At 36.2% G+C, this 17469-nt stretch overlaps 1 protein-coding gene across 2 annotated transcripts in view; it reads left to right on the forward strand.

Annotated features, from left to right (window-relative positions):
• LOC5571682 (Kv channel-interacting protein 4) overlaps nt 1-17469 on the forward strand; it is a 341315-nt gene that overhangs the window by 291644 nt on the left and 32202 nt on the right. For both annotated transcript variants that reach the window (XM_021845470.1, XM_021845471.1), the window contains exon 4: nt 3585-3776. In XM_021845470.1, coding sequence (XP_021701162.1) covers nt 3585-3776 — 192 coding nt within the window. The remainder of the gene's footprint in view (nt 1-3584; nt 3777-17469) is intronic.

Here is a 17469-nt window from a genome sequence, read left to right on the forward strand (position 1 = left end):
GTTCATCTGGCCGACGTGGACAATGTCGGCTGAATAGTATACCAGGCTGATATGTGAAGCACACCGGGTTGAATTTATGGAAAATACGTCGAAGACGAAATATCTGCTGGCTGGGCGAACCGAGCGCGATAGAGCTCGCATCGGCAGACGCGTGATGATCGACGGGGATGAGTTCGAGGTAATGGACGAATTTTTCTACCTCGGATCATTTGTACGTCGGATAACAACTGCAGCAAAGAGATTTGAATATCATTGCTGGAAGCCGTGCTTACTACGGACTCCACAAGACCTTGCGGTCTGGTAAACTTCATCTCTGTACTAAGTGTACCATGTACAAGACGCTGATAAGACCGGTAGTCCTCTACAGACATGAGACGTGGTCAATGATCGAAGAGGACCTGCCAGCGCTAGGAGTTTCTGAACGATGTGTGCTCAGGCCGATCTGTGGCAGAGTATGTGAGAACGGCGTATGGGTAAGGAGAATGCACCACGAGAGTGCCCAACTCTCCGGTGAACCTAGTATCCAGAAAGTCGTTAAAACTGCAAGGGTACGATGGGCAGGGCACGTTGTGAGAATGCCGGACTACAATCCCGCAAAATTTTGTTCACCTCGAATCCGGCCGGTACAAGACGAAGAGGAGTGCAAAAAGCAAGGTGGTTTGATTGGTAGAGTTATTTGTAAAAAAATCACTTAAAATATTTTGATGAATCTGTCCAAACATTTTTTTTTGCAAATCCTTAGAAGAATTCATTATGCTGTTTGAAAAAAAATCTCTGGATAATACTTGGATGAATCTCTTATGAATTTTTCGGAAGAATCTTGGGACGGCATCTCAGGAGAAAAAAAAATATAATTCTCTGAAGAAATTCCTGCAAAAATTGCTTGAGATTTTTTTGTGTATTTTCGTGGAAGTGTTTTTTAGAGAACAGTTGAATATAATAATAATAAATTTTAGAATATAATTTTTGAGAGAGCATTATATCAAATGCGCAGGGGATTGGGACAACTTCATTATCACAGATTTCTGGAGAAGCACTTAGAGAATTTTCTGAGAAAAACGCAAAGATCCAAGGAGAGCTTACCTGAGAAATCGCTAAGAACATTTTCCCAATTGAATCCTGTTTAACTACTTATGAAAATTTTGTTAAATATCAAGAGGAAACCTTGTAGTAACACTTGAATGAATAATTTAATGGTTTTTGTAGGATGGCCTGCACAAATATTGCGAGCAGTCCTTGAAGTAGTTCCGAAAGATTTTCTGAAAAATTTGTTAGTGTAGTCTCAACAGAAACTTTGGAAAAAAAAAACTCAACAGCAAAGTTGTAATAACTGTTGGTGAACTCTCGGAAGAATTTGTTAAAATAATTATTGCTTTAAGAGCATTTTTCTAGTGCCATTTCTTGGAGAGATCCTCCGAAATTCCTGAAAATTCTAAACAAATGATTAAGAAACAAAATAATATTTCAAACTAACAATTGGTATTTATATGTAATAATTACGTATAGGCAAATCCTGGAGAAATGTTTAAACATTTTCTAAGCCATTTTCTAGCGGAATTCTTGAAGAGAGCAATTTGATAGAGATTCTTTGGAAAAACTTCCATTGAAAACTTCCGTGAATGATTTTTCGTGGGAATACCTGGAGGGACTTAGTAAAAACTTGTAAAGGAGTTTTTGAAAAAAAGCACTGAAAAGTACGGAAATAATTCAATAAGAAATCTCCGTAGGAATTCTCAGAGGAATCTCTTTAAAACAACATGGTTGAATACTTGAAAAAATTGTGGAAGATTCTTCGTTAGCTCTATGAACGAATTCTTGAAAGATTTATTTGAGTGGATTAAACAAAGGATGAATTTGTTCAAAATTGTAATTTGCAAATATCAAATAAGTGCAGCGATATGAAAAAAAAAATCACAAATATAATCCATATAATACTGAAAATCGTGATTATTGGGACTGACATTACGTTAATAAAACAAGAATTTATTAGACCCCACACTAGGCACTCTCCAGAAAAAAAATCTTATCTATGTCAATGTTTGTCGCAAGTCAGTCGATTGTATTCATGATGCAGAGGGCTATGGGGTCTTCCTTATCCGAGTAGTTAGAGTCCGCGGCTACAAAACAAAGCCATGCTGAAGGTGTCTGGGTTCGATGCCCTGTCGGTCCCTGTCGGAAATTTCCTTGGCTTCCCTGGGCAAAGAGTATCATAGTAACTGCCACACGATGTACGAATGCGAAAATGGCAATTTTGGCAAAGAAAGCTCTCAGTTAATAACTGTGGATGTGCTCATTGTACTAAGCTTTGTCCCAGTGAGGACGTATTGCCAAGAAGAAGAAGTCCTATCTTCGCTTATTTTCTGCAAAAATAATCACTGATTCGTGTTCTAGAATCTAATCAGTCCGCGATAGTTCAAAGCAGTCGAATCAACAACTTTTTCCCACCCAACTCTTATCTCCCCGTTTTAAACTTTTCCGACGCGGTAGCTGGATTCAATTTTCATCACCCCACAAGATTTGAAGGTGATGGTGATTTTACGGCGGGCTATGGCCACTAAAAAGCAATTCACTGCTTTCTCGCTGCCATTTCTCTGATGCGAGAGGAAATTGCAAAAGACACCCACTTTGCCAGATTTAACTTTTTTCCCTAAACTCTTCCAACCACCGGCTAAGCTTTGGGTGGCGCACAGTGGCTCGTGACTGGGCAAAACCTCAAAAATTGAAGTTTTTAAATTGTCTGTTTTATATGAAGATGGTTTCATGGGGCAAAAGTTTCCAAGATCTTATATCATTCCCTTGTTCTTTCCTTTAATTGGCTGTTTAATTTTTTTGTATTTAATTAGGATTTTATGTTGAAACATCTTTTTCAACTTAGTTAATAAAAAACGACACCTGGGAAATGTATAGGGTAAGTGATCCATTAGTTGTGAATGTTCCTATAGTTGCGGTAGTGCCATTTATACTGATTTATTTGAATTTACTGCAGATCCGACACCGCCAATCGACGTATTGACTTATTGATACACGAAATAGCTGGAAACATAGTTCAAATTGTTTTAAAAATGGTGAAATACCACCAAAATTGATTAAACTTTTCTCACTTGCACCAATAGTTGCGGTAAAATGTTTCTATAATGGAGGATCCCATAAGAAAACAATGGATACCGCAACTATAGGAACACAAATTAAAAAAAAAATACCTCAACTAAAGGAACAGTGTACCAATAGTGGAGGTATTATTTATGCTACTTGTAATTTGAGGGGTTAAATGAAGTTGAACCGTGCTTAATACTTCCACTATTGGAACAATTACCCTATGGAAAATAATTTTAGTTTTTAAATGTCCATGGAGATTACTTCAAGCATCAAGAATAGACGATAAATTACCATGATCCAAATATTTGGGACACTTTTCAGGTTATATCCAGCCTCTATATGAAAGTGCGCCACTGAGCGGCAAGGTGGTGCCGGAGATGATGGCCATTTTCCGAGAACTGATGAAATATTTACACTCACCGCTTTTCCCATCCAAATGTGGCTCAACGTTTCTCTTTCATTTTTTCCCTTTTCTACTCTGCTTTCAGAACCTGAAGCCGAAGATTTGCCTGTGCCCCAGCGCTACTATCCGGACTCGCTGGTAGAGCTAACGAAAACCGCCCGCTTCACCGAGGATGAAATCAAGCGAATATATCGTGGCTTTAAGGCGGAATGCCCCACCGGAATCGTCAAGGAGGACACCTTCAAGGGCATCTACTCGCAGTTTTTCCCGCTCGGTGGTAAGGACAGTTAGTATATCGGGGCTAGCCCTGCTGCTGATCGGTAGGACGATTGCGGCGCGCTGGTATTACGCGGTTTGTCTAGAACTGTTATTGACGAAAAAATACTATCAATTCTGCATCCACCACTCGAAGATATGGAATCCTAGCATGTTTTCAGTGAATTTCAAAATGTTTCATCGAGGGAAATGAAAATAAGGGGCCCAAATGCAAAGAGGTGTAAATGACATTTTTGCCGGTTTTAATAAGGTGTGCTATAAAATTCTACTGTTTTCAAGCATTCCTACGATATTTTTGGGTGATTTTTCTGTCTAACAGAAGGTACACTACCGTGCATAAGTTTGGGTTCACCCCCTCAAAAACATACAAAAGTGTTCTGTCCATATCTCTGTGATTACACGTCCAATTAAAACTCTTTGAGCTGCATTCGAAAGGCAAAGAGTTATTCTTACTTCGTATGTATTTTCCCAAAAATATTTTTTGAATTTTGTATACTAAATTTCTACCTAACGTTGTTACATTTAAAAAAAACACACTGAAAAATCATATCTAATTTCCTCAGCATTGGGTCGACCAAAATTTTGAATCAAAGTGTCATTAGAATCGTAATCTTATATTCTTTGAAGAAACCCCACGAAATTTTGGCGGAAAAATCTGGAAGGTATTCAAAATCAATGAAACAGTCAGTCAAGTCATCGTGCAAAAGTTTGGGTTCACCCCTCAGTATGATGCAAATCGTGCAAAAGTTTGGGTTCATCTGGGCCGTTTTTGTCAATGTCTCTGCTATTTTTCAACCGATTTTAATAGTTTAAAGCTTTTATGAGCGCAAATAATGGCGCGTACATGATTGGTTTGAGATTTCACAGATTTAAGTAAGTTCAGGTGAACCCAAACTTTTGCACGATGACTTCACTGACAGTTTCATTGATTTTGAATACTTTTCAGATTTTTCCGCAAAAATTTCGTGGGGTTTCTTCAATTAATTAATAATTAATAATGTTATTTTCAGTGTGTTTTTTGAAAAATGTCACAACTTCAAGTACAAATTTAGTATACAAAGATCAAAGAATGTTTTAGGAAAAATACATACGAAGTTAGAATAACTCTTTGCCTTTCAAATTCGGCTTAAAGAATTTGAATTGGACGTGTAATCACAGAGATATGGACTGAACACTTTTGCATGTTTTTTAGGGGCTGAACCCAAACTTATGCACGGGAGTGTATAATATAATTAGTAGAAGATTGACTTGTTTGTTTTGGCTCCTAATGACAAAATTGCTTTAAAACTTCAAAGTCGATTGCCAGATTTTTGTTACTTACATTCCTTTGTTTCTAGTCAATTCTAATTAGAAGATTTTGTGCCATTTACAACGGATTTTTTCATGTTGTTAAAAATCAAGAGATATGATATTTGAGTATCTCCATGTGATTTTGAAGCCTATTCGTTAAAAAAAAACCATACAGTGGTTTGCATATGATAGATGTTTTTCATGTGTTTTATTTTAGAACTCTTTTAGGTTAGATGTACCAATTATGGCAATATGTGGAACAAAAAGATATTTATTTCATTGTTCCAATAAAATTTATCTGCTAATATTCAATGATGAAACACTTTGTTTTTGCTAGTAAATAAGCTTTGATGAGAATAATCGTGCAATGCACTTCGAAAACCTACATTTTTGAAACAACCTTTTTAACAGTTTTTTTTAAAAAACATAAGCACTGAAATTTATTTTTTCTTCCGGTAAAATTACTTTTACCGATAAATGTGTATTGCTAGTGAGAGTATTTTTTTTCTTTATTAGCGAAATTTTTAGCTCAGGGCTATTTCATCTCGGAACCAACAGCTTTACTTCTCTTCTGAAGGAAACCGTCACTTTAACTTTAGCGTAATAAGTGGCTATACCGAGAAATTCGATCCCAGGTCCTCAGCGTGAGAGGCGTGTGTTCTGGCCACTAAACCAGGTCTGTCCCCCCAGAGAAAGCATATTAACAAATTTAGCTGATGTGTAATCAAATTTACCGTTTTAAGTTGAAAACCACGTTCTAACCATTATAGCGATAACTGGTACAAGGAATATATGAGAACCAAATTAAAGCCAATTAAAGCGGTACTCTAGAGGCTGTGGTTTTCATTTTTTGTACAGCGAAATAAACAAATATTATGATATATTACGGGTGACTTCCATGGCGAGACGAATCGGTAAGGCATTATTTTCAAGTCTTGTGCTAAATTACCAGGATTATTCCAAAATTAATATGTTAAAAAAGTTTGCAAGCAGCAGCAGTGGAGAAAATTATTTCAGTGAACCACAATTTTTGAATTTTTGCTCTTTTTTCTCAATATCTACCTTTTTTTGAAGTTCTCAACATGCCGACACCTTTTTAAAAATAAAAATATATGTATATATTAGAACCCTTCAACCCTTTGCTTTAAATTGACCTAACATCAATTTAACATAACACTTCTGGAAAATGTCAAAAACAATCACTTCATTGCTTTATGAGCTTTGCAATACCCATCGCTCTCAATGGTTTTTGATTTCATTTTGTACAAATAATTGATAATCTATAATTGGTCTATAATTGGTGCGTTTTTATGGAGAATGCCAGGAAACAATTGGTACAAAGACAACAATTTTGAAAAACATTTTTTTTAAACTTTTAGTCAATTTAAAACAAAAACTTTTTATTTCGTTTGATTCTCTTGGTTAGTAATAAACATCCACAAGTCATGCTTACGTATTAGAAGCGCAGCTAAAATTTTATTTTCATTGTTTAATGTGTTAATGTGTTTTTTTACTGTTTAAATTCGCACTGTTACTTCAATAGGGCCTAACTGACATGAGTGATTTTTCTTCATCGATCCTTTCTTTCGCTAATAACTTCGCTAAATAAAATAAATCCGTAATATTTCTTGTTTATTAATCCTACAGCACGAAAATATATTACGAAAAGGGAATCAGTTTTCGGCAATAACGTAAAGAGAACAACGATGGAGAGAAATCGATGAACCCGAATAGGCCCTTATAAAAAACCAATGCTGAAATAAATCCTTGAACTAACGTTTTAGATTTTTAGGTTCAACAACGGATTGTCTATGTATTGCACAATACTGCAATGTCTTTTTTGCAATTTCTCATCGTAATAGGCTGTTTTTCATCATGCCAATCTGTCACGAAACGGCTTACTTTCCTGCACTGAAGTATGCAGTGCGGGAATAGTCTTAAGCTACTGAAACCAGTGCTGTAATGATTTATTACACAACGTTTTCTCATTACGCAACTGTTTTGAGTTGCGTAATGAGTCATTATACAACATTTTTCCAGAAATTGCAAAATAATGGTGAATGCATTCCGATATAGTTTTTAATACCCTCAAGTGGTCTTCTACGAAATTACAAAAAAATGTTGTACATAACTCGTAGCAGAACTCGATTTTTACAGCATTCGTCGTTATTATCCTACTCTGCAAGCCTCGTAAAATAAATTTACGACTCGTGCTGTAAAAATCATCATTCCCGCAACTTGTTCCGTAAACTACTATTGATCAATTACGCTTCAATCATTTTTGTCCATTTCTTAAGATCCGGGCTCACAGTCACAGTTCGTGACAGCAGAATCTCGGCTCACCTTGACGTACAAAAATTTGGTATCGGTTTCTCGCTCCCAGAGATTAGTTATTTTTGCGATTTTTTACCGTAATAGGCTGTTTTTCATCACGCCAATTTGTCATTAAACGGCCTACTTTCCTGCACTGAGTTATGCAGTGTGGTAATAGTCGTAGTGCAATTGAAATCAGTTGCGTAATGATTATTACACAACGCTTTTTCATTACGCAACTGTTTTGAGTTGGGTTATGGATAACAACCAGTGAATCAATTGTCACCAAACACGCAGCAATAATGACATTGTCAACTCCTAATCTTGTTGCAACAATTTTATTCCGCAACAACAGGTTATCACCACTTGAACAGAATATAATAATGATCGCTCACCATGTACGCAGCAATTTTCTGATCTTCGTTTTGTAATTTTCGAGAACTTTCTCCGTGTTGGTAAATATTGACATTTTATCGAACAGCATCCATAAAACAAATTTGGCTTTCGAGGTGAACCAGCCTTAGGCTCTGAAAACCTCTATAATAAAGCAATAAAAAAAATTTGGATTTGTGTTCAAAATAACTGGTTAATCGCAAGTTTGAATTGTTGCAACAATGTTGTGCCCTGTGATTGTCATGACAATTTTGCTTGTGATTGTATCCAAATCCGTTAAAGTTGGGATAAACGATTGTGAGCGAGCTTGCTTTGTTGTTTGTTTTTCGTCTGCTTTGATGACAATTTGATTCACTGATCATTACACAATAATTTTCCAAAAATTTGAAATGATGGTGAATAAAGTGCTGTTTCTTTCGGTAGGAAAAGCAGGCAATTATGCTGTTCATCTTGTTGATAAAACTTATTTGATTCACATCAAAATTGCAATACACAATTTTGATGCATTTTATATGTCCGAACTGTAGTTCCCCATGCTCTATCAGAATCACTTCAACATGTTATTGCTTTTAGAAAATATGATCGAATTCTGTAAACGCAACAAGCTCACACGTTTCATGCATAATATTCAATGCATCAATTGGATAACGAAAAATTATTGTATATAAAAAAAATGTTATAAACACACCAGACTGCCATTTTTGCCACATTCGCATTTTCGAAGATTTCGGGTTAATACCGTGGAATGCCATCAAATCATACAGTCAACTCTCCCTTACTCGATATTTCAAAACATTCATAAGTATGTTCAATAAGGCAACATTAACGAATTACTGCTAAGAACTTAGAATTTCCTTAGGAAATTGCCTACCTTTAGGCGTATTCCGCGGTTCGAGGTGTTTTTAATTTTGAAATAACTCAAAAAGTAAATGGCTTGTAAGCGTTTGACTTTCACATTCGGCTTCAGAAGCTATGATTTAAGTAAGTAACGGCATTTTTATTATTACCGAACGTTGTTGACAAAGGTGATCAATGATACCCCATATCAGCTGGATCGAAAAATTGCCTAGACTTCTTTTTTAAACATGCTTAAAACTTTAAAAATCCAAAAAAAAATTGGTCATGCACTATGCGTGACAGTACTTGTTTTAAAAATATAAAAATTGCAACATTTGCATTTTAAAATGAAATATTTAAGAAATATCCAAAAAACTGGATACCTACAGTTTAAAAATTTAAATTTAAAAAAACGCAATAAGTTTTTTAATCTAAAATTATTACATTTTGGCATTTTACAGATAAATATTCTCATAAAATGCCTTCAAACTTAGAAGCTTAGATATCACATTTTTAGAATGCTGAATGGAAAACTAAATACAGAAAAAAATCCGTTCTCGTATCCGTGAACAGCAGTCGTGAACTCGTCAACAAGCAAAAATACAACATGAACTAGATCATGTTTATGTAATCACGTTGCCTAGTTCCGAGAACAGTCAATTAAACATGATGGTTTAGTTCATGGTGTATTTTTGACAGTTCACGTTTTCCACGTTTTCCAAAACTCTTTTTTGAGCGTGAAGGTTATATTTCAGCTAATAACGCTTATATTACTAAAATTAATAATTCATATGTTAGGGAACATATTGTTATACGTAATTCATCACAATATACATTTTTAGAAATAGTAGTTTTTGTTTACTATATCAATAAACTTGAATGTTGAAACTACATAATATTGACAACATTAAATTTCTCCTGTGCAAAGTATCACGCATGTACTTTAACCTCTATCAACATATTAGTAGAAGGTTGAACGTCTTTTCATTACACTTCACACGTATTTTCCAGAATCTATTTGGTTTTACCAAAAAAATTTCATTTTTTTTTCGGTACGGTGTCTAAAACATCAAAAATGGGGGTGAGATTGAGTCAAGCATAAACGATAGTAAATGAAATTGCAAGTCCCCTTTTCGACATTTTACGATGCCGGGTGTTCTCTTTTTTCATAAAGATGTGTTTATTCATTCTAAATACAGCATCTGAAATATCTAACAACATCAAACAATTCTACTTGTGGGGGCGGACCTGGTGTAGTGGTTAGAACACACGCCCCTCACTAGACCTGGGATCGAATCCCATCCCCGAGATAGTCACAAAAATTTCAGTGATGACTTCATTCGGAAGGGAAGTAAAGCCGTTGGTCCCGAGATGAACTAGCCAAGAGCTAAAAATCTCGTTAATAAAGATAAAAAAAATCTACTTGAGCAGTCCGTGCATTGAATAACAATGCAATGCATTTTGAAAACTTCTCAAGCCAGCAACTGTGTTTCGTGCGCAACAACATCGTATAATTTTATCAAATGGATTTATTTTTAGGAATTTAATTATATATCAGTATTTTCAGGTTATAGCGACACCTCACGGAAGTGCAAATGAGTTGGATCGCTGAAATATTAGGATTATGACGTCAACATCTGCCTGATATGTATTGATCGTGGAATGTCGAACCGAAATTTTGCGAAGGTTTAAAATAATCACTGTTTCAGTACACCTTTGGGGAAACTTAAAAGGCTTTATGGCAATAGGGATGAGACTTTGAAGACAATTTGAGGGAAAAAACAAGTAAATTTATGTTAACTTGACGATAAATAATGGGTTTACATATTTTTTCTTCAATTTTTTGATATAATCGTTTTTTTGTGTGGGTTTATCATACCTGTGAAACATCTTAGATATCTTTTCGTCTTGTTTGTATCGTATTCCACCAATATTTTTCAGCTGTGAATGGTTTTGCAATCATATTCTCAAAACCAAGTTATTTCAATTACAGTGACCCAATGTCACCCCCTCTATGGGGTGAGATTGGGTCATTCTTCATTCACTTGTGGTGCCGATGTGAATAAATATTTTTCTTTAATTTTTTGTACAGTTGTTAATGTACCATCAAAGTACATACACTCCACATTGGAGTTCTCACCCCCAACGACGGTAGTGGATGATTCAGCCTATGAGCTTTTTTTTTCTAACATGAGAATATCTTAATTTCATTTCCTCCGATAAAACATTTTCAAACCACATAGGGAAAGTGTACCAGTTATGGCCATAGTGGTTCCCTATTTGGCCATATGCAAAATTTGGAGAACTTTTACATTTTTAATCTTTTTGAATGTTTTAACATCATGGTATATCCTATATTTTACTGCTTAAACACAAAAAACTTTAGCGAAATAGGGAACCACTATGACCATAACTGATACACCTACCCTGTTTCGAATGGTGAGTGCAGAATAGATGACAGTTTTTTTTTTGTGGATGACAGTTTTAAACACACCGTGATAAGAATCAGAATGTATGATAATGATAATGATGATAGCGATGCGTGATCTCGAGTGTGAATTACATACTTCTGAAGCGCCATTGACGGGTAGCCCGCTTCTAATGCTTGTGAAGAGATTCGATTTTTTGTTCATCTCATCTGACCTAGATTTCCAGTAGCTAGGGGTACTTGTGTTACTATCGATCCAAACCGTACGCAGATCCAGCTAGGCGAACGATTGTTGTTTCCATTATTTGTATATTTCGACTAATTAAACGCAAATTTTCATTACATATACATTTTGGAAACCACACACAAAGTCGGTTGGATAATCGGAGTCGATGTGTGAAACTGAACGTCGAAAAGCAAATTATTCAATTCATTCCACGGTTTTCCTCGGGGTTTTGGTCTGTGAATAGGTATATATATATTTTCAAATTGTTTACTCTGGCACAGAGAAAGTTTTTTGGTCCAGTTTGTTCTCGCAGCTTTCAATGTACTCCCACTCAAGCTACCGTCCTACCGGCAATACTAACGAATGTTTGCTTCGGAATAGGATATCTGTTTATTTACCAAACACCATTCGTAGTGTAGTGTTTCAATGTTTTGGGAGAAGTACTAAGAAAGAATGAAATTGTATGTCCGATTTCAGTGTTTTTATAATTTCGAAGCTAGATACGAAGTAGATAATCACTTCTAAAGCAAATAGACATTATGGAAAGAATGCATGCTATTGAGATGTATTTGTTCAATACACTGCCAATCATCTATTTACTTCAGAATATCAGTGTTTAACAGCAGTTACAGAAAATGCCTTGTATTCCGGTCTATTTGTTGAGTACAATAAGACGTTTTTTTGCAATACATTTTTAGATTTTGATATAACCCGCTCAGTAAATGGAAAAAAGTTCAACTTGCTGTCATTTCGCCAATATTTGATGGAAACGTTTGGATGTCTAGTTTGTCGAGGATCACTGGATTATTTGGAAATGTCGATTCGGAGTTATTCCTGTATCAGGTATCGGAAGACCGGCACACAGTGCGTTGTTTCAGACTCAGTACCAATTGTTTGTTATACGTCATATAGAAACCAATCAAGTGACAAAAATCAATCTTTTTGATTTCATGGTGAAATGCCTGTATGGTCATTAAATTCGAAATCCCTCCTGAAAAAAAATTGAACATCATCATTCATCCCGCACAAGCCTACCCTACATATGAGTGAACAGAATGCTAACGACCTATTGAATTATGGCAATCATATTAATCTTCAATCCGGTATCGGGTTACCGCAGAATCAACGGAAACAAAATAAATGAGCAATATATGAAATGCCTGTAGCACATCAATTTCTTTCCCCCGCTCGATTGGAGGGGATTTAAAAATAAATTCGTTCCGATCTCGCACAGGTCAAATTTCAACGCACAATTTCAGATGAGAATTGAAATAATTTGTAACACTGTCAGCTGTGTCGCACCATAACAAATAGAAAAAAATACTTCCCGGTTAAATCAAAGACAGCAGAATAGCAAACCGATTGCTATTTTCGTCCCGCCATGTGTAACGGTTTACCGGGAATTCTTTTATATTGGCCGCAAATGTTGCCGATATAGTGGATCAAATCTAGATTATGTCGTTATCTGAACATCAAAGGCTATTGGGCGCCAAAATCGGGTACCCAAGTTAGGATGTGATTTTTTTTTCGAAATAAAGTTTCATAACCAAATCCATTCTAAACGTGCAGCCAGAAAAAAAGAAATATATATGTACAGAGTATTGCGCTGTTCACACCAAATCGAACCGCACAATTTGAAAGTGTGACACTTAGAAGTGTGACGGCAAAGTGCAACCTTGCGATCTGACAGCATTTTGACAAAGGAAAATGTCATGAAAAGCCACGTGCTACCAATTTTGCCTTTGTCTTTCAATGTTTTGTTTTGGTTTTTGATCCTCCACCACCACCAACGGGCGAGCAAGGTTGCCAGTTATGCTATCTTTTTCATTAATTCCATTGAAAAAGTTTGTATTTGAATGAATTTGTTAAAAGATTATCGGCAACCAACTCCAAGCAAGAAAATAAGGGTGAACAACAAAGTGCACCGAAAATCTATATTTTAAAGCAACCTGCAATAAAGTGGGGCAAAAGTTTCAAAAGTGACTATAAGTCACCTGAAGAGATCAAAAATGGAATAAATGATTTACTTGGATTTTCCCCAGTCCAAGTAACATTATGGAACTGGCAATGTTCGGGAAAAGCTTTCTCAAGAATATTATTTAGTTCACTTCAACAAAAAAGATCTAAATAATATTAAAGCTTTAGAAAAAACTAAACTTATGTTCGATGTCCGTATGACGTGGGAACATTTCCAAAAACCTGGAGGAAGTTACCACAACCCTACTCAGTGCCGTCGGTGCCAAAAGTGAGGTCATGGTACAAAACATTGCCGCATGGATGCTAAATGCATGATTTGCGGAGGTTCTTCTCACGCTAAGGACGTCTGTCCAATGAAAGAAGATACCGATGAGTTCATATGCGCTAATTGCGGGGGCAATCATAAGTCATTTTTTGGGCTGGCCCTTCGCGTAGGAGAGTAGTCGAGGCTCGTGTCAGGCAGATAAACGGTAATATCCGTTACGATAACGGTCGTTTTCAGAATTTCCATGGTAGGGTATCGAACAATGCTCATTTTTCAGTTAACGATCGCTTGATCATGAATCATACCCATCAGGAAGATCATAATCATGCTTATTCACAAACTAAATTTACCGAAAATTTTAACGGAAAATCATCAAATGTAGCCACTTTAAGTGATATGTCTGCCTCTGATTATAATTTTCTAACTGAACAATTGAGTCTAATGATTGATGCAATATTCAAAGCCACCACTATGACTGAAGCAGTCCAAGTTGGTGTTAAATTTACAAATCAAATTCTTATTGGATTACGTTTTTCTAATGGATCCAAATAATAATTTAAATATTTTAAATTGGAATGCTCGTTCTCTGAATGATAAAGAGGACGAGCTGTTTAATTTTCTTACAGCTAATAACGTGCATATAGCAGTTATAACTGAAACGTATTTGAAACCTGGATCCAAACTAAAAAAAGATCCTTACTTTTCTGTTTATCGTAATGATCGACTGGATGGGACATGTTTGGGAGTTGCAATCATCATTCATAGGCGTATAAAACATCAACTGCTTTCGTCATTTGAAACTAAAGTTTTTGAAACTTTAGGTGTTTCTGTTGAAATACAGCTTGGTAAATATACTTTCATAGCTGCCTATTTGCCTTTTTAATACTCTGGACAGCAAGTTAATTTGCTCCAAACTGAGTTGCAAAAATTGACTCGCAATAAGTCATTTTTTTGTCATTGGTGACTTAAATGCCAAACATCGGTCATGGAATAATTCTCAAAGTTGAATTTTATTTGACGAGTGCTCTTCAGGATATTTCTCAATTCAATACCCTGATATCCCTACGTGTTTTTCCTCTTCCAGAAATCCATCTACGATTGACTTGGTCTTAACCGACTCTAGTCATCTTTGTAGCCAATTAGTTACTCATGCTGATTTTGATTCTAATCATGTCCCTGTAACATTTCAAATATCCCATGAAGCGATTCCCAATCCTATCAGCTCCACTTTCAATTATTATCGAGCCGACTGGAATATATATGAAACGTATATTGACTCTAATCTTGAAGTTAACATATCTTTACAAAAAAACGTGATATTGACAATGCTCTTGAAACTTTAACAAATTCCATTGTTGAAGCCAGGAGCATTGCAACCCCAAAATGTGAAGTAAAATTTGCATACGTAATTATAGATGATGATCTTAAACTCTTGATCTATCTTAAAACATGAGGTGAAGGCAATTTCAACGCACTCGCAAGCCTGCTATGAAAATCATATGGCTGGATTGCAGAAAGAAATCAAGAAACGTTTTGCACAATTAAGAAACAAAAATTTTGAATAAAAGATTTTTCAATTGGACCCTGGGTCTAAGCCCTTTCGGAAATTATCTAAAATTTTGTAAAAACCTCAGAAGCCAATACCGGCATTGAAAGAGGAAAACAAATTATTACTAATTGCGAAAAAGCTCAAAAATTTGCTATGCAGTTTGAAAGCGCGCACAATATTAATTAAGGACTTACTAGTCTAATTGAAAATCAAGTTACTCAGGACTTCGAAAATATTCTCAATCAAGAGATCGTTTTCGAAAATTCCTGGGAGACTGACTTGGAGGAAGTGAGAACTACTATTTAAAGAAAAAACAAAAATATGAAAGCCCCTGGCGATGATGGAGTTTTCTACATCCTCATCAAAAAACTTCCAGAATGTAGATTATCATTCTTAGTTGATATATTTAACAAATGTTTTCAATTTGCATATTTTCCTGACGAATGGAAAAATGCTAAGGTTGTTCCAATTTTAAAACCAGACAAAAATCCTGCAGAAGCTTCTAGCTATCATCCAATCAGTTTGCTTTCCTCCATCAGTAAACTTTTTGAACAGAATGATGGTCCACATCAACGAAAATTCAATTTTTGCAAATGAACAGTTCGGATTCAGCCATGGACATTCGACCACTCATCAACTTTTACGTGTAACAAATTTGATCCGTTCCAACAATCCTGTAAGAGCTAGTGTTTCTCAACGTAGCATTTTGGAACCAATATTATACAATATTTTCACATCTGACTTATCTGAGTTAGCTCAGGGATGTCAAAAATCTTTGTTTGCGGATGTCACAGGCCTTTTCGTCCAAAGTACGAAACCTGCGTGTCATCTGTTGTAGACTGCAAAAAGTATGGATATTTTTTTCTTTATACTAGCAAAAATGGGTGATTTTTCCTAATGCTTCCAAAACTCAACTAATAATATTCTCACATAAACCAAAAGCACTTCATTTGAAACCATCAAGTAGGCATGTGGTCACGATGAAAGGGGTTCGAATGAATGTAATGGTTATATTATACTAATAATGGAATAAAAGGGGCCCAGATAGCCGTAGCGGTAAATGCGCAGCTATTCAGCATGACCATGCTGAGGGCAAGCATGGGAAAATTCACTCACTCACCCGAACGCTACCGATAAAATATCTGCAAAGTATCTGCTGCCACCGAATGTTCAATGACTGCCGAACGCTACTTGGGTGAGCGCAATCCCGATGAATCGTAAACGATTGAGATAAACCGAAAATGAAAAGATATACTGAGCGGAGAGAGCACCTCTTCTCTCTTAAATTGGAGACACGAAAGAACGTGTTCGCCATTCGATCACTGAAAGCTTCCTGCGAAATGTACAGATTTTGCGTTCACTGAAACATTTCGCCTTGTGTATTACCATTCAGTGAACGCTCTTCAGCTCTCAAATACGAATGCCACTCGTGCGGAATCGGTATGTAAAGAATCATTCGCTACAACAATCGGATGCCTTCGTTACAAGGAGTCGGTAGTGAATCATTCTGTTGCCGTTTTTGTCTAACTTGCCGCTCGGCGAACAAGAAGAAAGCGCATTGGAAATTGAAACACTCAGCTTGGTCGGAGTAACAGCAATCTCGCTCTTGGCCGCTTGTGGATGTGAGCGATAGAAATGCAATATTCGAGTGAATGTTTCCCATGCTTGGCTGAGGGTCGTGGGTTCGAATCCCGCTGGTCGAGGATCTTTTCGTAAAGGAAATTTTCTCGATTCCCAGGGCAGAGAGTATCTTCGTACCTGCCACACGATATACACATGCAAAAATGGTCAATCGGCAAAGAAAGCTCTCAGTTAATAATGTTGGAATAGAGGTAGTGTCGCACCTCAGGTAGAAGAATCGTCGGTTGAGAAGCATGCGTCGTCGTAGGTAAAAGTGTGGAAGATTTGTTGAGAGAGGTATGATATTTGTGTAGGATATTGAATTGTAAAAATATACCTGGAATGAATAAAGAGAGTTGCAGCTGCTGATTGAGGTATCAGTCAGTTAGCTGCCCAGTTGAAGGAGACATCTACTGTATTGTATTTCTTTATGATTTGCAATCGGATGTGGATGGGCTAGCCTCGCTAGGATCTGCGTGGTCTTAGCGGACTAGCCTTTCAACAAATAACTGTGGAAGTGCTCACAAGAACACTAATCTAAGGAGTAGGCTTTGTCCCAGTCGGGACGTAACGCCAGAAAGAAGAAGAAGAATGGAATAAAAAGTGTAATGTTCTGAATAGATAAAAAAAAACCGCTTGCAATGAAAAAGAAATAATTTGTTAACGTTTCAATAACATTTAACATTATATTCAGTTTTTGAATTTATTCGTTACTCCAAAAATCAAATTGATGTAATGTATCCTTTATGTAGCCTCACTTCAAATAGTTCAGTCCAAATGAATCCAATTTCGTTCT

Source organism: Aedes aegypti, chromosome 2, assembly GCF_002204515.2.
Source record: "Aedes aegypti strain LVP_AGWG chromosome 2, AaegL5.0 Primary Assembly, whole genome shotgun sequence".
Classification (NCBI taxonomy): domain Eukaryota; kingdom Metazoa; phylum Arthropoda; class Insecta; order Diptera; family Culicidae; genus Aedes; species Aedes aegypti.